The sequence below is a fragment of the Accipiter gentilis genome, chromosome 11, assembly GCF_929443795.1.
Source record: "Accipiter gentilis chromosome 11, bAccGen1.1, whole genome shotgun sequence".
NCBI classification, from domain to species: Eukaryota; Metazoa; Chordata; class Aves; order Accipitriformes; family Accipitridae; genus Astur; species Astur gentilis.
Window position 1 is genome coordinate 24,494,946 of NC_064890.1, and position 25,373 is coordinate 24,520,318.

Here is a 25,373-nt window from a genome sequence, read left to right on the forward strand (position 1 = left end):
CTGTTCTTCTAATAGCACCAGGAACAAAAATGATAAATGGTCCATTCTTCATGCATATGTTAAAACAGAAATGTATGTGTATTTTGATGCAGTGCAACCATTTCCCCCCCCCCCCCCCCCCCCCATTTTTTGTTACAGATCAGGGAATACAATGGACAGATGCAGGGAATTACCGGTGTGGGATTTGCATCCTTGACATTTGATGGAACTGTGGGAGCACCAGTAGTTCCTCGATCCTCTAGCAAAGTATACACTTTCATGGATGAAGAACAGAAAACAATAGAAGAATTGCGTGTTTGGGCAGCCAGTAATCTTTCCATCTCTGGACCAGCAGCAAAATTGTCTGGTGTTAGGCCAATGCTGTACTTTGATCTCACTTGCCAGCTGGTAGGAAAAGCAAAAGTGGATGGATCTTCTTTTCTTCTAAAGGTAGATTTCCTTTTTTAAAGTAATTTGTTAGATTTATTTATTAAGACATTGTGATGCAGTTTTTGCTGAAACAAACATATTCATTGATTTAAATGATGATAATGTTACGTAGGTAAATATTTTGAGGTTAAGCAAATTTATGATCCTTGACCAAATTATTTCTATGAAAACAAAACAGAAATCCCAGTTCTCTTTAAAGTTTTTCATCTGATTTATTTCTTTAGAGAAGTTTTATAAGATGGCATTGGCATGGATCTTCGTTTCACAAACAGTTGTAGATAAATATTGCAAGATTTCTTAAGTTGAAAAATATTGTTAGTTTGAAATTTTAACCTTGTTTTTTAGTTAGCAATTATTGCTCTTTTTTCTAGATCTGCTGGATATAATTAATGCAGTAAGTAGGACTATCTAGAAAATGAATGAATGGATTATTTTATCTATCTTGACGGATTTTAGGTAGCTTATTTTAGTTATACATAACCACTCTGGGGATCAGTGCTCACTGGAAGTACAAAATGCATAGTGCCACACAACAGGAGAGTAGTTTCCAAGGGTGATCCTTAACATCAGCTAAATAAAAAGGAGGTCTGCATAATTCTCCTGGTTTTAGCTCCAGATGTATCAGTCTGGTATTATTCTGAAACTCTCTGTATTTCTTTTTCTTTCTTTTATAAGTTGATTGTTAAAATGTGAGTGATGAACAGTCTGTTATTTTCCATTTTATGGCTTCATAAAATTATTTATTGGTTCTACTGTATTAAACTGTATTGTTACAACATTTTTAGATACAGCACACTGCATTATTCCTTCATTAAAGCAGCAAAGATTTTTCTTGTGCAGAACAATGCATGCACTGCACAGAAACAAACCTTAACTGTCATCCGATAATATACTTTGCAGCTCTTACAAATATTTCCATTTAATTATCCCTTGTGAAATAGATGTCAAATGACACCCAGTAAAATTTCAGAACTTTGTGGACTATAATTAAGTTGTTCATTAATAACTATATGTTCAGCATTGAAGGACCCTTTGCAAGGACAGAGACAAGCACTTTCTTAAATTATTAATATTTCTTTACACTCTTTTCTGTGTTTTAAGGTCTGAAGTCGATTTTGTCGGTTTTGTATAGTAAAGATAATGACTTGGGGGGGGGAAATTTAGGATAGATTTAGGAAGGTAAAAGTTTGAAATCAAATAATAGTAGATCAGTTTTTCTGATATGTAATTCTTTTGTGTATTTTTTTTAGTAGTATAAAATACTAAATACTTAAATCTGTATTAAAATACATCGGACAAGCTTAAACATGGTAGATTAACATTGATATGCTGTTGCTAATTTCCTCCATTTTAGAAGCATGGCACAATCCCTTTCTCATATGAAAAGTTGGTTGTGATAGAAGAGAAGCCTTTTTAAAAATTTGTAGACAGAACTCTGATTATTTTGTTGATCCACTAAACAAACAAATAATTCAATGCCAGCTCAAGTGGAGTGATGGTGACTATGATATTTTGGTTATATGTTTTATAATAATGATTTAAATGAATCATGTCATTCCAAGTGTATTAGTTATATTAATGGTTGGTTATAATATAAAATATAATGATTATTTTAAGCATTGAGCTCATGTAACTAGTGGGGATTGCTTAAATACAAGTAAAATCAATTTCAGTGATTTTGTGCATCACCCATAGCATAACTTTTAATATTACACTTGATAAATTAATTGGGATATGTACAGCACTTGAGGCTGACATGGCATAAAGACCTTATCACTGACTTGTTAGTGCTTACCTTTTTCTGATAATTTTGTTATTCAAATTGATGGAGACTAAAAAACTCACACTAGAAGTTTTTCTGTCATTTATGCCTTTCGCAGGAGTTTTACTATTATTCTTTTTTTTTCCTTCTGTCTGTTAGTTAAATTGTCTATGTTGAGCTATGTCACACAAGTGCCATACTCTGCTGAAGAGAGAAACAGGTTTCATTGTGTCTCCCATTTCAGTGTTTTTCTGACCATTGTGATCAGGGGTTGCTACTAACCCTTAGCTCCAGTCTATTCATGACTAGTAATGGAACCATTTGCTGTTTCTTATCCAGAATTAATTTAATCAGTGTTGTTTTTTTAGACAAGTATTGGCTTTTGAAACCAGGGCTTCTGTGTTTTCATCTGAGTAAAGTGAGGCTGGCAAGCTCCTGAGGTAGAGAGCTTGATCTGGTTTCATATTTATGCATATGAAAAACAAAAGCAACTGCTATTCTAAGGATTATTTTTTTTTTCTTGTAAAGAAAGCTTACTGGCTTACAAATTCCTCCAAAAGGTGCCCTGACACTAGTCCCATTAGTTCCTCTGGCAAAGGACATTTTAAAGCTAAGTAGTCATCCTTGTATGTGACAGGGAGCATTCAGGTTATTTTAATGCATTTGTCAGAGACATCTCTTAAGTGTGGAACTACCAACGTATCCCAAGTAAAGCCAGCTGAAAAATTGAGAAATGGGAAACTTGGCAAACTTGAGGTTCTTTGACAAAATAAAGTGGCTAAATTCATAAAATATATGTACTAAATCTGTTTCTCAAGCTCAGGTCTGGAAAAGGTTTGATAATTCAAGCAATGAGCAACCTCTCTTCCAAAGGTGGTTTTAAGTATTTCATGGTACAGGATCGGAAGATAATAGGCTTTTTTCTTTAACCTGTGGCAGCATGTACCATGTCATTATCTGGGTCCTTCAGAATACACTCTTATTTGGGAACATTAATTTGATATTATGGGTCATTTTCACTGTGAACAGTTTTTCCCTTTATCTCTTGATTTGAGATGAGTATTTCAACCATGAGTTATTCTCAGTGTATTTACACATGGCTTTGCTGATTCTTAGATCTTTTCTTGTGGGTTCTTTGATTCACAGCTGTTAAGCATAAGGGGTAGAAACCCTTTAAAAATTAAGCTTTGGTGTCTTTTTTTTCTCCCCCTCTGCAGTGCCTAACTTGGGACAAAATGCCTTGGTATCACAAACTTTCTGAAAATTAGCTTCTGTTGAACATATATGCATGAAATCCTATGAAATGCAGCATTTCAGTCTTATAGTCGAAATGCCTCTAGATTTTTCTTTTTCTATGCCAGTATTTGAGACCATAATTTCTGTTGTGTTTGAGAAGAGTGTATCTTCAGGAACTCAGGAAACCATAGTTTACAGAATATATTGTAAGCAGCTATCACTGAAATTTTAATGTTTTGTTTCAGTAGTAAGATTTTGGTTCCAAAGTGCTAAGTCTGTTGGTAATGTTACTTTTTCACAATAACTTTGATAGCTCAAAAATAATTCTATTGATATTTCAGTACTTAAGTGTATCAAGAACTTTAGCTTTAGGCAAACAATTTTTAGAATACTCATTATTTAAGTATATGCTAAATACTGATGTTTTTGTAATACGTTCTGGATAACTAGCAGTGTATACTGATGTAGGAGATCATCAGTAATTAAGGTAGTATATGCTGTGTACTCAGTCTTCACATACTGTGGCTGGAATGTTAAAAAGAACCTATAGCAGGATTAAAATATTAAATATAGACAGTTCTGCATATGGTGAATTCTTATAGTTGTAACTGCTGGATAAAGAGTTGAGGTTTTGCTAGTGCTGGTTTTTTGGGTTTTTTGTTTTTTTAAATATTAAAAAACCCCAGGTTTTAACACTTGATCATATTCTCTATAGAGGTTATTTTATACTCTGTAAGGAATAATAATAATAAAAATACCAAAAAAAGGGATTAAGGACTTTAAGACTGAGATTCCAATTAAGATTTTTAAATAAACAGCAAATTTGTTTTAAAAAAAAAAAAAAGTTATTTAAAATCTCAATCTAAAGTATTCTGAGCATATTGAAATAGTTCATTTGCATTGCAGGTATGGGATGGCACAAAATGTCCCTACCCAACATGGAAGGTGCCTGTGGAAGCAAGAGACCTGGAAGGAGAAAAAGTTGTTCTTCATCAGCTGCGAAATCTAACAGTGGACGTTCTAGTCTATGATAACCATGTACAACTGGCAAAATCACTTAAGGTAATAATGCACAGTTTAGTATTTCTAACTCTCATTTTGTGGCCTATTTTCTGCTTAGAACTCACTTCAGAGAATGTATCAATTCAGTTCTGCTGTTAATTAGTTTCAAATGTTCCTCTTTAGCTTTCATTGCATTTCCCATACCTTTTATTTGAAAGCAAAACTCCTTCAACACGTGTAAAACAGCCTCATTACCCTAAAATTGCCCCGAAAAAATTCTTCCAAATTAAGCAGTTCTTTCCAGACACTGTAATATCATATATAATCCTGTGAAAATTATGCACTCAGAAAATGTATTCTATACTTTAGAATTCTTTTTTAAATTACATAAAGTGGGGTTAAACTTGTAGTCCCATTAAAGGCCTGTAATTCTAAAGTCAATAAAAGATTTTCTGTTCTATAAACTTCTACAATTTGCAGTGCAATCTTCATTTAGTGGGTCAGTAATGTTGATTATGCTTAGATAGAGAAAACAACAACATAATTAAACATTTGATCTTCAGCAATACTGCCATCTTGCTTCTGAATACAGTAAATTAGCAAAGAATACATCTTTCATTTTATGCCTTGCCCTCTATACCCAAGCATCGTTTTTAAGAAAGTGTTTACCAGAAAATAAAGGTAAGTGATAGCCATTTGTTAGGCTGGGGCTATCAGCAGACATGAAATCAATTTGATGTATTAATGCCTGCTCATAAGTAAATGGCAGATAGCAAAATTACTTGCCTTTGTGTATGAATTCGTAACAAAACTTACTCACAGAAGTATTTCATTACTTACAGGTTTTCTTCCAGAATTTTTCTCTTGCTAACGGGTGTAATCTATTGATACAAATAACTGCTGATGTTCCAGTGAAGCAGTTATGTTTTGAAAATTAAGGGAAAAATATATTTTAATAAAACATATTTTCTTGAGTAGCTGATGATACTCCCTTTATTGCTCTCTCTTATTTATATTCAGGAATTCCTATTGAATATGTGGTACACTGGATGTCTTCATCAGCTCTCAATTTTTTTTTTCCTTCCTGTAAGCCCTTCCTTTCTTATCTCTAAAGCATCTGTGCCTTTGCTGGGTACTGCACTGTGCAGCAGAAGCTCTAACGTCCAAGGAAACTGTTAGGAAGCCTGGTTTGACCCACTGAGCAACACGGGCTGTATTTTTCCTTCTGGCTATGTCCAAAGTTGCAGTAGTTTAACTCATGCAAGCTGCAGAAGTTTTAAGTTAGATTAGTGGATTGTCTTAGTGGAGTTATTGAAGAAAAAGTGCTGATATCATAACAGTTAAACTTCAGGAGGATTTGTTAAGTTCAGGTTGCAATACACACAATTAATTTTATTTCAGAGAATAATCTAAAGACACTAAAATTTTGTGGGACTCTTCCTAAAATGGAAGATTTTAAAAAAGGTTTGTTTTTAAATACTAGTGGAAATCATGCCATATCATAAGAAAGTATAATTGAAATACTCTATATTAATCTGTGCAATATTTTATTTAGTTCAGGTTCTTGTTATCCAAAGATTTTTTTTAAAAAATAATTTATGTAGACTTATAAAACTGGAGAGCGTTTAGTGTATGCATGTGCACCTTCCTGAGTGTGAACACGAGAACAGTGTACAGAGTGTAGAGTACAGAGAACTGTACTAGATGTTTTGCCAGCTTATGGTTTCAGAAACAAAAAAATGCACTATTTTTCAGGCATCTCTTTTGCATTTGACAGTAGCTTAGAATTGCCTTTTTAAATGTAAATTGTCATGGAATTGTTAAGTTATACTCACCCATGTTGTCATGTACCATTTGCAATGACAGTTGCAGCTCTGAAATGATTTATGTAGGAACAATCTGTTTCACATGGCCTTGATACCAAGAAGGGCACATTAAAAAAAAAAAACCTGAAATATTTGTTCTTATTTTAAAATTGTATCTGTAGGCACATGTTCAGACAAGGAAGCTCTGAGTAAGCACTACAGTCTGGAGAAAGTGGGTAATGTATTACAGTGAATTTTTAGCAAATCCTGGAGCGCAGTGTCAGGGATATTCCTGCAAAGTTTGTTAAAAGCTCCTTGTTTGGGTTTTCTGTCCAGAGAACTCTGAAGATATGAGCATTCTATCCCATTTTCCAAGACATTCAAATATTATTTACAATTTTCAATGGAGAGAACTTCAGTAATATTGAAGGTATGCTACAGTTGATACCATAACTAGACTTTTTTGTCCCCTATATTTACTGGGCTCTATTTCCTGCTGGGTAAGATTGTGGCTTTTCAGCATTTGCTGCCTTAGCAGGACACAAACTGAATTTTCAGAAGTCTAATCTCTGAAGTAGATTATTTCCTGGGGCATAAAGACACAAGCAAGAGCTACAACTAAGCAAAGATAATGGTGTTCACTGCTTTTTCTCGGATTTCCCTCTTCCTTTGGCTACCTGGGGTGCATGAGGCTTTCATGTTACTCTAGGAACCCTAGCCTGCAACTAACTCTCCAGAGTACAGTTGCTCCCTATAGGTTATAGTTTGTTATTCTTCAGCCCTTCTTATTCCAGTTTTTCCAGAGGTTCTCAGGATTCGCTCAGACCTTGCCGTACAACTCGGGAATAGGTTGGTGACATGGGTTTCTCCATCTGGGGTATTTTGCTAGATGGTAAGCATCAAGGTGAGAGAGCATCAGTGGTCAGTCAGTGCACGGTAGGCATCCAGCTGTCCACAGCTGGTTGGAGATTTCCTTATATACTGTCATTCATTGAATATGTGGTACTGTGCATTCCTCCTATGGCTTGATACCATCAGTTTTGTGTTGCCACGCATTTTCTGGATTTTACAATTAAAACAATTAACCCTGAGCGTGCATACAAGTCCTGCTCCATAGTTTCACAGTATTTGTTTTGCGTTATGTATCTTCAGATGCAGAATTTGAATATTTTCAGCTGTTCCTCCTGCTGTATACAATGTCCTGTCTTTTTTATAGTAGTTTGGACTGAGAAGTCTTGCTTGATTTTTCTAGTGTCTGAGTCACATTTCCAACCTGCAACTTAAGAGTTACATGGCTGTAAGATCTAGCCTTATATTTTTGAGGCCTGGGTAGCACTCCTTTGACGTGTCAGTGGTATTTTCCCCACTTCTGTCTTTGTACTCATTAAAAGGGAAAAAAAACCCACAAACCACAACACTCCCCCATCCCACCCCAAGTCCTCCAAACCCTTTAACGGATTTAAGTTGGTATTTTTTATTCCAAAGGACCATACCCAAATGTTGTGTATATGCTTCCTCTCATTTGCAAAAAGTTGTACACAGTTTACTCAGTAAAATAAGACTGTTGATGTGATAAAATCATGACAAAGAAATCTCATTTTTAATATCATCAGCCATAAAATAGGCATAAAATCAGTACAGATGATTTTAAGTGATTCCTGTAGGTCAAGACAGCCTCTTGTCAGGAGTGTCTTTCTGGCCAAACGTGAACATTTAACTGCTATGATAAATGACTGTTCTGAGTTCATTAGTGTCTTAAACGCGAACAGAATCCTGTATGTTTTGAAATAACTGAGAATTTGCTATGTTAAAAAGCTGGTTTAGTTGGCTGGTTTCCAGGGAACTGCATAAGTAACTTCATTTTAATTCTTTTTAGCCTTAATATGTATTTTTAAATAGTCATATTTGATTTAGACTGCAAATAGTGTATTAGTATATTTTATATTACTACAAGACGTGCTCTTATAGCTTTAATTTCATTTTGAATGAACTTGCTCTGAATGAGGTAGGTAGCTCATAAACAAAACTGCTGTAGAGTCAAGAAAGGAGCTGGTTTTGTACGAGATTTTAGTGATGGCTCTGTAAATCATGTTGTTTACTTTAATTTAGATTATAATTTCTTCTCAATCAACTATATAAAGTGTGCTCGGTCTGCAGGCTTTCTGTAAACAACAGAAATACAGTAGTAACACTTTTAGCCTAACAGCCCCATTTGCTTGCCACTGTTAACAGTAAGCAATGCTGCCTCCCAAAGGAATTCACGGAAATTGCACTCCGCCTTGCACAGTCAGGTCTGTGGTGACATTCATAACCTGCCGTACTTTTTCAGTATTTGGCAATGCCGATTATAATGGACCTGTTTAGTATCGTTCTAAGTGATATTAAAATATATAATTTTCAGAAAAGGCATCTAATAAAATGCATATATAGGAAGATAGTGATCATAAATGTTGGGAAGTTGAGTGTTGCACTAAAACATGTAATTCAGTTGAGTTTTGCATGAAATTCAGCACACAAGTTTAGAAGGCCCAACCAGCATTTTGTATTCTTGGCTTCTGGGCTCTCCTTTCCCATGTTTAATGTTTCGTGTTTGTACTTATAGCAAATGCTTAGTTTTTTCATACATTGTTTTCGAAAGAAAAAAATTTTTCAATTATAATCAACCTTTTCCTGCTTATATACAAATTACTCTTGGGGAAAAAAAAAAAGTGGTTTGACACCATTATATTTATATAAGGTAATTCGATAAGCAGAACTTAGCTAAGAACTTCTAAAAAAAAAATTCTCCAAAAGCATTTGTCATAGTCATTAGTTTAGTTTTATAATATGACTGTCGCTTGTATTTTTGGATATTCAACATAACTAAGTGAAATTTAGCATCTGGAAAGAAAGAAAAAAAAAAAGCCTCCTGATAAGCCTGTCTAACTGCCATCTAAATGCACAACCTGTCCTGTTGATATGCTTTAAATGAACAAAATGACCAGCCCTCTAACAGTGCATATCAATTAAAACTCTGGTGAGAGCTCCATGCCAGGAGCAAAATAGGTGCAGCCTGAAGTGCACTTTTTATGTCCCTGGTGCCTGAATTTGAAAATACGCTGCCTTTTTCCATGTGTGATTATTGTTTAAAAGAGCAGTTTGATACCAGCATTATATAGTTGTAGTCTGTTCCTTGATACAGAGGAGGATTCTAGAGTAAGGATGCTGCTCTATCTGCTTTTCTGCATTTATACATACATTTATAAGTGTTGTACTAAGACCTGGCCAATCTAGTCTAATAGGATTTAGGTTTCTACTGGTTAAAGCAGGAGCTGAAGCTGAAATAAGACTTAACAGACTGGCTGCTGTAATATTAATGTTAATTGAAGTCAATTTAAAATAATTTATCATTTATATAGGGCTATTTAAAAGATACTTAGTGTGAACATAAATCCAGGTTATTGAATGTGTGTAGCTTGCCAGCTATCAGCTGGATCTTAGATTATACTTTAAAAAAAAATATTTGGGTGTTAGTTAATTTGATTGAAAGGCCTTTAAAACACATCAAAGGGAAATTAACTATATAATTAAGTCTCCAGGTTATCTACCTTTAGAATCTTGGTTTTAGTTTGGGGTTTTGGGGCATTGGGGGGAAGGGATAATAGGAGTGGTATTTTGAAATAAAAGCAAAGTTGAAAGATGCGTTCAATGTTCAGCACTCCATAACTTCTTTCTTAATAGGTACTTGTATAAGTTAGCCTAAGTCCATTTGTGTAAATGGACAAAACCATTTCAGAGAACACAAAAACATTCTAAGCAAAACAAGAAGCATATCCTCCATGTACCTGAGGAGGAAATCTAACAGGCGTTAGGAACAGTGCCAAAATCTTTGAATTTCTAACACACATTGCCTTTTGTCCTGGCGCTGAAAAAATGCTAACTGTAATGTAAGAGTAAGATATGATAAACAAATCTGGTAAGCAGATGTGTTTATGTGTGTACATAAACAGATAATATGACATGCATGATGATGGACATGAGGTCAATTGCTGAGTGCAATCATACATGGACAAATCACAGCATGTCAGTCTCTGGAGGGCTGTGTTGTGAATATAGAAGACAAATTGTGCCCTCAGGAAAGGAATATATTGGCTCGTTTGATCTGTCTTCTGAAGTCTGCTTGAGAATCAGATTTAGTAAAGAAGGCTTATGCTGGTTCTGAATCAGCCTTTGCTGCTAGTAATGTTGTCTGATAAAGCAAAACAAACAGGTGACCCGGAGAGGTTTTGGAGTCTCCATCTCTGAAAATATCAAAACCCAGCTGGAGACAGCCCTAAGAAACCTGCTCTAGTTGACTTTGCTTTGCGCATGGGGATTGGACTAGGCAGTCTCCAGAGGTCCCTGACAATGTCAGCTATTCTGTGATTCAGTGAAACCGGTGAAGAAGCTTTATGAGGCCTAGATTTTTCCAAGTAAATAGCTGATTTTGTGTTATCTTTTTTTTTCTTTAAGATTGGAAGTTTTCTGAGAATTTACAGTATTCATACAAAACAAGCAAGTGCTGTTGATGAAGATGTCTCACATATAGAATTTCATCTTCATGGTGGCACCTGTTATGGTCGAGGAATAGGAGTCTTACCAGAAAGTAACCTGGATGTTAAGGAACTAAAAGCGTAAGTTCTATGTGTAGGTTTTTTTCCGAGATGATTCTGGAAAACTCTAGGCTAATGTAACAACTGTACAGTTTAGAATTGTAAACGTATGTGTCGTGGTTTAACCCCAGCCAGCAACTAAGCACCACGCAGCTGCTCGCTCACTCCCCCGCCCCGCACACCCAGTGGGATGGGGGAGAAAATCGGGGGGAAAAAAAGTAAAACTCATGGTTTGAGATAAGAACAGTTTAATAGAACAGAAAAGGAGAAACTAATAATGATAATAATAACAATATTAAAATTACAATAATAATAATAATAAAAGGATTGGAATATACAAGTGATGCACAGTGCAATTGCTCACCACCTGCTGACCAATGCCCAGTTAGTTCCCAAGCAGAAGTTCCCCCTGGCCCCACACCCCCCCCAGTTTATATACTGGGTATGATGTCACATGGTGTGGAATACTCTGTTGGCCACTTTGGGTCAGCTGCCCTGGCTGTGTCCCCCCCCAACTTCTTGTGCCCCTCCAGCCTTCTTGCTGGCTGGGGATGAGAAGCGGAAAAATCCTTGACTTAGTCTAAACACTACTTAGCAACAACTGAAAACATCAGTGTTATCAACATTCTTCTCATACTGAACCCAAAACACAGCCCCATACCAGCTACTAGACAATTAACTCTATCCCAGCCCAAACCAGGACAGTATGTAAGAACCAGAAACTCTGGAACAGAATATGTCTTCAGCACCACTAAGATGAGAGTAAGTGTTTGGGGGATAGGTAAATAAAGGCTAATTTTTCAAATTTAAAGTACAGGAGGGATTTAGAGTTCTCTTTTATAGTGCTGTAATAATAAGGCCTGGCCACATTAACATACTTATTCAGTTTTATACTGGCATATAATCTTTTAAAGATAAAAGCTAAGGTTAAGCAAATAAACTGAGCACATTTTAAGTATGTGCATATGTGTTACTTGGAAATGGTGAGACTTAAAGATGTTCAAAAGGAAGCTTATAATATAAATGCTTTACTGAACTGCGTTATATGCATAAGAAATCATGGAGTCATTCAGGCTGGAAAGGGCCTTTAAGATCATCGAGTCCAACCATTAACCTAACACTGCCAGGTCCACCACTAAACCATGTCCCTAAGTGACAAGTCTACACGTCTTTTAAATACCTCCAGAGACAGTGACTCAACCACTTCCCTGGGCAGCCTGTTCCAGTGCTTGACAACCCTTGAAGACAACACTTGACAACACTTGATGAAATTTGTCCTAATATCCAATTAAACCTCCCCTGGTACAACTTGAGGCTGTTTCCTCTTGTCCTATTGCTTGTACCTTGGGAGAAGAGACTGACCCCCACCTCACTACAACCTCTTTTTGGGTAGTTGTAGAGAGCGATAAGGTCTCCCCTCAGCCTCCTTTTCTCCAGGCTAAACAACCCCAGTTCCCTCAGCCGTTCCTCATAGGATTTGTGCTCTAGACCCTTCACCAGCTTCGTTGTTCTTCACTGGACACGCTCCAGCACCTCTATGTCTTTCTTGTAGCAAGGGGCCCAAACGCAGTATTTAAGGTGCAGCCTCACCAGTGCCCATGTGCTGGTTTGGGCTGGGATAGAGTTAATTTTCTTCATTTAGCTAGTATGGGGCTCTTTTGGATTTGTGCTGAAAACGGTGTTGATAACACAGGGATGTTTTTGTTACTGCTGAGCAGTGCTCACCCAGAGCCAAGGCCTTTTCTGCTTCTCACCCCACCCCACCAGTGAGTAGGCTGGGGGTGCCCAAAAAGTTGGGAGGGGACACAGCTGGGACAGCTGACCCCCACTGGCCAAAGGGGTATCCCATATCAGGTGACATCATGCTCAGTATATAAAACCATGAGGAAAAGAAGAAAGGCAGTGGGACATTCAGAGTGATGCCATTATTTTCCCAAGTAACTGTTATAGGTGATGGAGCCCTGCTTTCCTGGAGATGGCTAAACACCTGCCTGCCGCTGGGAAGTGGTGAATGAATTCCTTGGTTTGCTTTGTGCGTTGCATGCAGCTTTTGCTTTAATTATTAAACTGTCTTTATCTCAACCCACAAGTTTTCTTACATTTACCCTTCCAATTCTCTCCTCCATCCCACTGGAGGGGAGTGAGTGAGCAGCTGTGTGGTGCTTAGTTGCTGGCTGGGGTTAAACCACAACAGCCAAGCACAGGGGGATGATCACTTCCCTTGTCCTCCTGGCCATGCTATTTCTGATGTCGTTGGCCTTCTTGGCCACCTGGGGACACTGCTGACTCATATTCAGCCAGCTGTCGACCAACACCCCCAGGTCCTTTTCTGCCAGACAGCTTTCCAGCCACTCTTCCCCAAGCCTGTAGCATTGCATAGGGTTGTTGTGACCCAAGTGCAGGACCCAGCACCTGGCCTTGTTGGACCTCATACAATTGGCCTCGGCCCACCGATCCAGCCTGTCCAGATGCCTCTACAGAGCCTTCCTACCCATGAGCATATCAACCCTCCCTCCCAACTTGGTGTCATCTGCAGACTTGCTGAGGGTGCACTCAATCCCCTCGTTCAGATCATTGATAGAGATCTTAAACAGAACTGGCCCCAATACTGAGCCCTGGGAAACACCACTTGTGACTGGCTGCCAACTGGATTTATCTTCATTCACCACCACTCTTTGGGCCTGGCCGTCCAGCCTATTTTTTTACCCAGAAAAGTGTAGGCCTATCCAAGTCATGAGCAGCCAGTTTCTCCAGAATGCTGTGGGAAATGGTGTCAAAAATTTTACTAAAGTCTAGGTAGACAACATCCACAGCCTCATCCACTAAGCAGGTCACCTTCTTATAGAAGGAGATCATGTTAGTCAAGCAGGACCTGCCTTTCATAAACCCACATGGACTGGGCCCAGTTGCCTAGTTGTCCTGTATGTGCCATGTGGTGGCACTCAAGATGATCTGCTCCATAACCCTCCCCAGCACCAAGCTCAGACTGGCAGACCTGTAGTTCCCCAGATCCTCCTTCCAGCTCTTAGTGTAGATGGGTGTCACATGTGCTAACTTCCAGTCAACTGGGACCTCCCCAGTTAGCCAGGACTGATGATAAATGGTTAAAAGTGGCTTGGTGAGCACTTCTCCCAGCTCCCTCAGTATCCTTGGCTGGATCCCATAGACTTGGGTGTGTAGCAGGTTGCTAACCATTTCCCTTTGGATTATGGGGGCTTCATTCTGCTCCCTGTCCCTGTCTTCCAGCTCAGGGGGCTGTGTACCCCGAGAACAACTGGTCTTACTATTAAAGACTGAGGCAAAGGCAGCATTAAGTACCTCAGCCTTTTCCTCATCCTTTGTCACTATGTTTCCCCCCACATCCAATAAAGGATGGAGATTCTCCTTAGCCCTCCTTTTGTTGCTGATGTATTTACAGAAACATTTTTTTATTGTCTTTTACGGCAGTAGCCAGATTAAATTCTTATTGGGCTTTGGCCCTTCTAATTTTCTCCCTGCATAACCTCATGATGTCCTTGTAGTCCTCCCAAGATGCCCACTCCTTCTTCCAAAGGTTATAAACTCTCTTTTTTCCTCGTAGGAAAGGCTAAGTAACCAAAGTCCACATTCCTTTATCAGGAATTCCATTTCCAGTAGTACAGACTTCTTTTGGCACTATACCGTGTTTAAAGTCCCAGAAGTGATTTGAAGAGGAGTGTCTCATCTGCATCATTAGTACACACTCCTGCAGCTTCTGGCTCAATTGAGTTTTATGTGTCTGCTGGAAAATTTATGTCTGAACATTATACTTACGTATTGATAAACAGTAGGTTTTATGTAAGTGTATGTATAGTCCCATATATATGTGTGTGTGTATATATATGAAAGACTTCTCTAGGTTATAAAACATTTAGTCATTTATTTTTAGATTCTTAGAATCTGTGGATCTGGCAGACAGTCAGAGTACGGAAAGCATGTCTTCAGTGGAATTAGACAGCACTTTTAACAATGTTACAGGTAAGAGCAATTGAAAGCTGATTTGCTCTTTCTTCTAATATATATATGGTCAAGATAAGGTCACAGTTAACTGCTTCTCTAAGTGTATAATGTTACTTTCACATACAAAGCCTTAGAGAATTCTTCTGTGATTATTAGACTGGAAACTGACATTACCCTGTCCTCCTGTCTCACAGCAGAAGCCTTTCATATACATGGAAAAATACTTTCATAGGAGGCAGTGAATAAATTATTAAACACTGTGTTCTTAATCATATTATATTAGATCATAAAGCAGAGTGACATAATTCCCTCCCTTTAAAGGGAAATTTCTTAGAGACAGGCACTGAAAACGCTACTAAACAGCTGCTTGCTGAGGAGCCCTTCTAAAGCCATTGGATGGAAGGTTGTATCAGTGGCAGAGTTTTGCAAGGTGCAGCACCATGGAAATGTAGTATCTTACAGGCAGTTCTACAGATCCCGTGCTATTCTTCGGATGGTATTTTTAGCCCAGAATAAGTATAACTAAAGCGAATTAAACTCTAAAGCTGGCTGGACATAGTCTGCATCTTTGATTTTAGCATTTAAATCCTGTTACTTACACATTATTAACATACTCTGATAGGATTTTCTAAGAGGGTGCAAAAGTCAAGAATAAATAAATACTTCATGTCTAGACCATAATACTGCAAATTTAGAAAGAATTTTGCACATATTTACTGCACTGTGTATATGTAGTAGAGGTTGTTCAGAGGAGGGACTAGGCAGTCCATATTGTTTTTAGAATAATGTATTGATGCTCTTGTCCAGAAGGATTACGGAGGGATGAATACAGTTTATGTCAGCAGTATCATTCACAGTACACATTTGAAAAGTGTTCATTTTGATGAGCATTGCTATTTAATGTATACACTAATTCCTCCTCAAATATGTTAACTCTTGATATCTAATGTTTGTCTTGTGCTTACTTTGCTTTTCCCTTTTGCTACATTCTTTTCATACATTAGGATTTCCATTTTCCTTTGTTCAGCTTTTGGGCTTGTGTGTGTATCTATCTGCCTGTCTATATGGTTTTGTGTGCACATGATAAAGAAGAAAAAGAAGGAAGGAAAATAACTTAGAAATTCTTCTTGATTTTAGATCTTGAATCATACTTGCAGAGATGTCAGCAGTTACCTGTTACAGGTAGGAAACATTTTGACCTCAAGGTGAATTTTATTTTTACTGAAGAACAAAAATATTTTTGAGACATCAGCTCAAAGGTTGAAATAATATATTCTACTTATTATAGGAAAAGCTATTCTAAGAGTATAAGTTTATGAATGTTACTTTGGTTTTATTCCATTTTTAAAGGAATAGAGCATATTTATGTAGTCTACTTTCATTTGTTTTTTTCTACATGTTAAATTTCTGTACACTCAAGTACACCATGCTCCGACGGCCTGTTGTGATTTATCTTAAAGACTGTAGTAACTTATTGATAAAACTGAGGCTGCAACTGGGAAGGAAAGAGAAGCTGAGAACTAAGGGAAAATGCATACCTGCTATGGCCATTTTCTATATTTCAAAAATTATGGTGTTTAATAGGTATGTACAGCCTTTTCTCTGTGTGTTGTTATTTTGCAGTATTAACAGATCATCAGGATTTGAATAACACAGAACTGAAAACCATTCTGAACAGCACGGCTCCTCAACAGTATCGCATTAGAGCAAAGCTGAGAACTTATAAACCCCAGAAGCTCTATCAGTCTATTAAACTTCATTGTTCCAAATGCAACTCTTTGTAAGTGTTTCACACAGTAAAAGTAATTACAAATTGTTCTGTATGTTTTGGGATGCCTAGATTTTTCAGTGTATTTTCATCCTTTCTTGTGTAAAATAAGCTGAATGTAAATGTATTTCATTTTGAGCAAAGATTTGAAACTCACTGGTAATAGGTAGGAAAACTTTAAATCATCAGAAGAGTTCCATTTACAGAACCTTTTGCTTTCAAAACAATAATTTTTCTTTATTTTCAAATATAGCAGTATGTTTTTTCTCACACCAAAGTTGTATTTAAGTACCTGTTTCTGTATTGCAGTTTTTTTAAAAAGATAAGCAAAAAGGTATGATAGTCTCCAAATGAACGAATAAAATATCTTCGACTAAAGTGTATCTTCCAGAGAAGGCATCTTTTCTCGATCCTGAAATACCAGGGAAACACCATTCATGTTGGTATTTTTGTCTTTTTTCTGACCTGAGCCAGTTCGCTGACCGTTTTAGCATTGTTATTTCCACTTTAATACAGTTTCTCATTGTATCAAATAATGCTCAGTCAAATAATCATACGCCATTTATGGTGTATATTCATCTAAAAATGAAAGAAAGTTTGTTTGAAATGGTCTATTTTTGATTAAACTACTGAGTGACATGAATTACAGTGCTATTTATTCATGATCATCTGAATCCTGTATCACTTTTTTTGCCTGGCTTAGCCTAGCATCGGTCCCACACAAACAGCTTTATTGTTACTGGTGTAAAGTACTGCTTTCTTAATAAGGTGGCACATTAATATTCTCCTGGCCTTTTGAAATTTTTTGCACAATCAAGGTTTATTAGGTACAAACATCACTGAGAGAAGAAAATGCCCCTACTATCCTTCTCTTACAGCTTTTGCATGCAAAATAGCATGCTTGCAGCTTTAAAAATAGTGGTCCTTATCAGATGTTATAACGTTCTCTTGGTTGCTAATGTAAGAGGAAGTGCTTCATCATCTTCACAACATACAAGTACGTGGTCTTTATTACCAAGTGTAAAAAGGAGATAATTACCAACTCTCTCTGCCACTTTTGTCACATAATTGATAATTTGCCAACTCTGTATAGTAATAAGCAGATACAATTGATAGAATTTTTTGTTCCTTATGAAATTCATCCTTATCCCACAATTTTCCATGACTACTATAGCCTTTTTATATATTTTTGACTTGTTAATATCTTCATTTCTGTTCATTTGAGTCTTCTCCTGTTTCACATAGAGCTGCCTTCTCTTTGCCTCAAAATCAGGGTAGACTTTTAACCAGATAGATTTGTGAGGCTTTAGTTAGCCTATTTTCTACTACTACTGCCACTGTCCTGCTGCAGTGATAGGACTGCTTGCAGTGCTTCCCAGAAATTTAGCTTCTCTTTTCTCAACCGTGTACATCAGGTGGATGGAATCAGTGAAATATAGTGGAGCTGTACTGCAGCCTGGATTGAGTTAGTTAAGAGGCCCACAAAGGAAATATGCTTTAGGGGCATCCTTCCCTCCTACATGTTCTGCTGTGGCAGAAGTTGTTTCATGTTTTAGCATATGCTGAAGAGCCTGACTGAACAAAGTTCAATGCAAGTTTGATCCTTTAACACTGTATGCAGTAAGATACATATAACGCTTGGAGTATAAAATCTTTGTGAGAGATGTATTTTTGGTTTTTGGACTTCAACTGGAAGCTTTCCTGTAAATAGCAAAATATTGATATATGTGTATGTAGTTTTATTCATGTATCCACATTATAGAAGTTTCAGTCGTCGTGTGTAGCTTAGTTCAAGCCAATTCATTCCATTCCTGCCTCTGCGGGAAATCTACAGGCAGGCTGTAGGGGCTGGAAGAGTTTAATGGGTATATCTGGAAAGATGACCTGTTATATTAGGTCCATTGCTTTTGCATTTAAAATAGTAATCCAGGAACACAGGTGAAAAGAGTTAATGTGAACAGCTCATAAAATGAAAGTTCATGTTCAGTAAGACTTATTGTGTGCCAGTTCTACAGTCATAGCAGAATAATATCAAAGTTTAGTTTCATAGGCAGGAATTGTTCTATTCACTGGTGGAAGCAGGTGGTCTTGGGTTTGAAAGTGAAATCATCAGAATAATCTGCAGGAGTTGATGGTATTTTTTCTTCAACTCCACTCTGAAGCTTGGCACCTACTTTCTTTCAGTGTTTTATGAAACAGCCCAAGCTTTTGCCTTTTTTTTCATTATCCTTTTTGTTGCGGTTCATATTCCACCTGAAGCCAGCAGGTCTGTCTTGCTTAGGAGAAAACATTCTACTGTGTTTTTAATTTGTGCGCCAACCACTGGCTTTTTGCCTGTTATTGATAGTATTAGTAAAATTTGAATGGCCTGCATTACTTCTCTGTGGATCACAAATGGTGCACTCCAGCAGGACTGGAAAGAAACTGTAGCGCAGAGTTGCAGGTTTTCCCTTTACAGTACATACATGAAGCTATTCTGTTTCCGCCCTCCCCCCCCCCCCCCCCCCCCAAAATATGCAAAGTAAAATAGGTTAGAACATAAAACTTTAAATTATATGAGCTTATACAGTCTTTTCACTCTGGTAAAGTGGTATGCAGTTGTGTGGCCCTTTTAAGGCCCAACTGAAATAACATAAATCTGATGTATTTGTTTTTCCATGGATTTACATATGTGTGGATGGAGCCACTAGGCTGCCTCTGCTCCTAGGTAAGATTAGATTACTTAGCATATTTATTAACATGGAAATGAATAATCTTCTCGTAATTTCTATACAGCTCCAAATGTTTAGACTGATATAACAACAAAGTTATTTTTCCTGTATATACTTTAACTCTCATGACTATATTTTAATATTTATTTAGAGTACTGTTGTCCTTGTTGCTAGATTGCCTAAGGAGAAGCTGTTAGAATTTACTTATTCATTTTGGAAATGGTTTTAGGCAAGAAGTTCCAGACGGAGATGACTTTGACTTTATTTTACAAGGCTCTGCTGTTACTGCCCCAAACCCAGAATTACACAATACGTCCTGGTATGATTCTGTAATGTGGACTACACAAGACCAGAAACAAAGGAAAATAGCTATCCATTTTGTAAAGCATGATGAAATGCTTCAACAGCCTGAAGATACTTTGCTTATGATAGAAGGTAAGATAAATTGCAAATATACCGCTGCTTATGTCACAGTGTCCACTCTAAGTATCTACAAAGTTAAGATATGTTGAAGTTGTATTCAAATAAAGGCGTGTTCAAAGAAAAGAAAAACTCAGCTAGAACTTTAAGTTACCGTTGTGCAAACAGAAAAATGTCATCTGTGAAGGTCTTGTAAGATGCTTCTGTCTATTTTAAAACATACCAATAAGTTTATTGTTGATTCTGCTCAAATTAATATCTGAATATGTTCAAGCTGTGCTTACTGATTTTTCAGTTCTGATTTGAAAACTCGCAGAGTCTTCCAAAAAAACCCTATTTTTAGTATTGAAGTGGAAAAGTTTTGGAAGGCTTCTCATAATACAAGCCTACAATTAACTTTGTCAGCCTCTGGATGTCAGTGTTGTTTCACATTAATAGAGCTCACAACGTGAGATTTTTTTTGGTTTGGTTTGGTTTTTATCAGATTTCCTCAGGGAAGAGAAATAGCCACTGAACTTTAAACAAAGCAGTTTAGTAAGAATACTTATAAGGAATGTTTTGCATAGAAGAAAAGTAATAAATAATTGCATGTAGGACCATTCTGAGTTTAAAACAAAGTCTTCAGTTGTGCTCCAGTAGTGGTATGAATAAGCAAATGTAAGTCAGGTGGTCCTTTGTGTAAGGGTCAATGACAAAATCCCTTCTGTTTTCCGCTTTACTTTACATTCAACTAGTTCTAATAGCTGCTTTATTTCTGACATGTTCCAAACTGGATTTATTTTTTTTCAATCTAACCTTATCTTTGTGAAAACAAAAGAAAAAAGAATCTAGTTCTACTCTATTTTCCCAAAATAACTGAACAATATAACTTGATAAATCTTTTTTCAGATGTTAAAGTGCCAGCAGCTCAGTACACGTGTATGTGGATATATGTGCTTCATGTTGGAGCACAAGGAAAAGGCATAATCCGTGTTTTAGCACTTCTTTCCAAGAACATTGATCATGAACCTTGCCAAAGCTACATGCTATTTTAATTTTTACCTTTAAGTTTTTGGATGTGGAGATTTTGAAGTCTCCCTAGAAATCTTCCCAGCACTTTTCCAAATACAGACAACCTTCAAAGGCCAAACACATTATGACATTTATTAGACAGACGTGGTCTAGATTCTACTCATTTGTTAAACACAAGCAATTTGCTCTTCTACAACACAATACTCTATTCTTCCCCATAATCATTATGCTGAAACAAGGACTTCTTTTTGAGTGTTTGACATCTATTGGGCTGGAATTGAGGAAGTAGTTGGATAACGGACAGAATTTTATGTGACCCTCAACAGGGAGTGAGAGGATTCCATAACCATTGCTATAGATTAGTTGAACTGAAGAGTGAAATGTTACGGTTAACAAGTAGATTAATGCTCCTTGCATATACTCGCTATTTGTGCATGAAATCACTCTGCTTGTCAACCCCTAGTAATTGTCTGTGTTTTATGCCAGTCTCTTTGAAGCCAGAATACATTTGCTCAGTGTAACTTCATATTACAGGAAAGTTGAAATTCTGAAGACCTTTTAGCAATGTCAGTTAAAACTATGCTGAATTTGTATGTTAATCCCTTGAATAACAGTTGAAATGTATATGAGATGTGTTATCTGCGTGACTGTACTTGGAGGACCTTTGTTTTCTAACTTTTTGGGAAGTAATTTCAAATATCTGTGCCTCTGTTTTTTTTTTACTAGAAGTTCATTGAGGAGGTTTCATGTTGTGCATTTTTTCATCACCAGTAATAATGCAATTTTATTGATTTTATTTTCTTCTCTAGTTACCTCTGCAATAGAAGTAACAAATATATGCAATAAATATTTTAGAATCCAGTGTTGTAATTACTTGTCATAAAGTCTTTGAAACATCTTAGTTATAGTTAGTGGTAAACAACGCTGTTGTAGAATATATTTATTTTAGAACAGTTTGCTTGCTTTTTTTAGTTGTTGTTCACAAGCTGATTCAATCATATAATTTATTGAACTATTTCCAAATAACTATTCTCTGTGTGTTAAATTAATAAATTTACCACATTTCCACTGAACTGGTGAACTGTCAAAAAGAATCCGCAATCCGTTCTGCAGTCCATAGTACAGAGACTGAAGGCAAGTTATCCTGTGATTTTTAATAAATTTGAAAAAACTTTTTCCTGTCACTGGAATCGGAAAATCTCAGGGTTCCAGCTGTAATACATCAAATTTCTGCTGTGTTCCTAGCATAGCCCCAATTAACTAGCACTCAAATTAGCATGAAGTTTGGTGGTTCTGCATTTCCTACCTTATGTCAATTATGATGTGGTTGAATACTTGTTCATAAACTGCTGGTTAAAAGCTGAAAAAACACTTACTTAGGATCAATTACAAAAGGTCAGTTTGTTCTTTTTTCCCCCCAAGAAAATTGCAAATAAAATCATAGGAGAAATTAAATGAAAGTGATGCTAACAAAATACAACCTCATGGTTACAGTGATGGCTATGATAGCTATTAAGGCATCTGCTCTGATAAATGCCTATCTTTGATTCTTTATTGAGTCTGTTGTTGAGTAAGAGTGAGAAGGTTATGGACTATTTTTTCAGTTTTCAATAGTGGGTCTCAATTTTTATTGAAGGTCCTGAAATCAACATCTAATCAGCCAAGAAATGCAAGCTGTTCAATTTATTCTTGATTACAGTTTTAAAAGACATGTTTTTCTGTTCTTGATAGGTGGAACACTAAAAGAACTCTGGAAGCTTACAAAAAGATTTAAATGTGTTATTCCTGTGAGATCCACAGAAGATGATCTTGAATTATTAGATCCTTCAGCTCCTTTTCTTTTACAAGGGAACATAAAATATTATGGGTAGGTTCAAAGTATTTGTTGATATTTTCATAGTTGCAGCAATAGATAGTTATCATTTTCTTCAGTAATTCAAACAGCAGTGCTCAAGGGATAACTTACCCAAAGACTCTTTGATGCAAAATACATAACATGATCAGCAGTACTGAGATCAGGATTGAAATGCCATACTACTACCTCATATCAAAGGACTTAACTGCAGTTGGGCTTTATCTTGCTCTATAAATCTTATGTCCTTAATTACACAGCACCCCAGGTTCAGTCTTGCCTGTGATGTGTGGGTAGGGCAATATACTACAGAGATGGAAGTGCACATATGAGTCTCTTTAGGCTGCAAAATGCCTAAATCTTCCTCATTTAGTCCAGATCTTCCATTTTCTGGCCAGAAAAATACTATTTTCAGGTCTTACTCGTTAGACTAAAGCCAAAACATATGTTGCTTTAAAAATGCATGCTGGTTTTTTTTGTACACAGGTAATGTTTAAATAGAGACCCAAAAAATAATTTCAGGCTGTCAATCCATGTCTCATTCTCTCTCATTCCTGGTGTTGGGAAAGTTTGGGGTTTGGAAGAAATGAGGGATTTTGGACAGCCTTTCCTCAGCCTTTGCCATTTATTGGGATCTACAACACTGCAAAGTGCCTTTACCTGCTTGTGGATGTCAGTCACTGTAGAGATTACTTCATCGGGTTTCTGAATTCCACAGTTTCAAGGCTGTGGAATATAGTACACATATCTATGTCTGGTATCTGTGCTATGCCATGCAATACCATGTTCCTGCTCAGTGAGAGCTAGCAGCAGTGTGTTCTCCCAGTACTGCGCAGCAGCAGCAGCATGCAGTTACTGAGCTCAGAAATAACGGTCTACTTCATGCAAGCTGAGTCCTCCCTCTCAGCAGCCCTAATAAGTTCAAGCAGAGCACTGTGTTGCACTACTTCAGTCCTGTAGGCAGTAAGAAAAATTCTGTGCAGAAATATTGCATGTTTCATGTGAACCCTAAAGTTTCCCATAAGGGCCTGATAAAACAAATACAGATAATTTTTTCTCTTTGTCATATATTGTTTGACCTTTCCAGATATGGCTGTCCACAGCTTTTTTAAATAAAGGCAATATATGGATATTCCTACTGGGACTGGAACTTCACCAGTACAAAGTATTTCCCCTTGCACTTCATAATCCATGTATTTCCCCAGCTATGCACAACTCACCGTCAGACATCATTCTCTGTTTAAATGGCTGTACCATAAAAGCCAACGCTCTATAAGATATTCCGTGATTGTTTACAGGATATTTAGGAAGGAACTTCACAAGGATGTTGGCATTTCAGAGCTCTGTTCCACACACTTTTTTCAGTAGCGTATACTTAGCAAAGTCTAAAAAAATTCTGTATAGTAGAATGAAAAGCAAAGTTATTTTTGCTGTAGGAATAAGCTTGAATACCCAAATAAATATTTATGTGTGTGTGCGTATGCATGTATATTCATATATATATATAAAAATGAACACACACACACTTGCATATAAAAAACAAAGTTCATAGTTAAGTTACTTTATTGGAGTTTGGGTGGGTTTTTTAAAGGAAAAAAGTAACTTCACTCCTTTATACCACTTGAGCAGAACTAGTGCAATTGATTTTTATGACATGTTTTGCATGTAATTCCAAAAGACAGTAAATGCCTATTTTAAATTCTAATTGTAATATACTAGTACAGAAGCTTAATTTGGAAAAAACAGTCGTGCGGTAATTTTACTCCTTGAGTCAAATGAGAACAACTTTGAAAACAGTTTTTCAGTACTTTCGTCCACTTGCAGCATTTGCTTACTATGTCACGTGTAAAATTTATAATTACTGGTGTAAATATACCAGTAATGAAAGAGATTGTTTTAATAACTCATAGTTAATATTTTTTAACATAGGTAAAGCCAAATTTCTCCTCTAACCCTGTTGTGTTTTTAGAGTGTGCTACAAGTTCAGATTCATTCCTGCTTTTACAAAGTGAAATGTTGTTTGTATTGCTAAACAACAAAATAGTGACATAGGAATATATGTTTAGCAGTGACATAGGAATATATGTTTAGCAATGTAGTGATGTTAGAATGGTTTGGCTTGGAAGAGACCTTTAAAGATCATCTAGTCCAATGCCCCTGCCATGGGCAGGGACATCTTTCACTAGACCACGTTGCTTAAAGCCCCATCCAACTTGGCCTTGGACACTTCCAGGGATGGGGCATCCACAGCCTCTCTGGGCAACCCATTCCAGTGTCTTACCACCCTCATAGTAAAGAATTTCTTCCTTCTGTACAACCTAAATCAACCCTCTTTCGGTTTAAAACCATTGTTCCTTGTCCTGTCATTAAGGGCCTTGGTAAAAAGTCTCTCTCCATCTTTCTTATAAGCCCCCTTTATATATTGAAAGGCTGCAATAAGGTCTCCCTGCAGCCTTCCCTTCTCCAGGCTGAACAACCCCAGCTCTCTCAGCCTTGATGTACAGTTTTCCTCCTTTCTGTTCACTGAGGTGGTCTTTTCCAGACCAAAATGATTTATTTCTTCTTGGGCATAATACAAAAGCAGCATTAAGGGTTTTGATGTGGTCTAAAGCTTATGTGTCTAGTAAAATAGTTATTTTAAACAGCGATATAAATATTTTTGCACTCACACTGATTAAGGAAATCAGAATTATTTTTTTTTTTCTGCAGAAAGCTTCTAATATAAATAAATAAGTGTTTGGTTAGTCTCAGTTTCTTGTTTTAAATGC

At 36.8% G+C, this 25,373-nt stretch overlaps 1 protein-coding gene across 9 annotated transcripts in view; it reads left to right on the top strand.

The window, feature by feature from the left end:
• The window catches only part of POT1 (protection of telomeres 1), an 83,236-nt gene that overhangs the window by 49,378 nt on the left and 8,485 nt on the right, over positions 1-25,373 (top strand). For all 9 annotated transcript variants that reach the window (XM_049813914.1, XM_049813916.1, XM_049813910.1 and 6 more), the window contains 8 exons: positions 139-429; positions 4,334-4,489; positions 10,726-10,886; positions 14,773-14,861; positions 15,981-16,025; positions 16,467-16,623; positions 19,552-19,757; positions 22,485-22,620. In XM_049813914.1, coding sequence (XP_049669871.1) covers positions 139-429; positions 4,334-4,489; positions 10,726-10,886; positions 14,773-14,861; positions 15,981-16,025; positions 16,467-16,623; positions 19,552-19,757; positions 22,485-22,620 — 1,241 coding nt within the window. The remainder of the gene's footprint in view (positions 1-138; positions 430-4,333; positions 4,490-10,725; positions 10,887-14,772; positions 14,862-15,980; positions 16,026-16,466; positions 16,624-19,551; positions 19,758-22,484; positions 22,621-25,373) is intronic.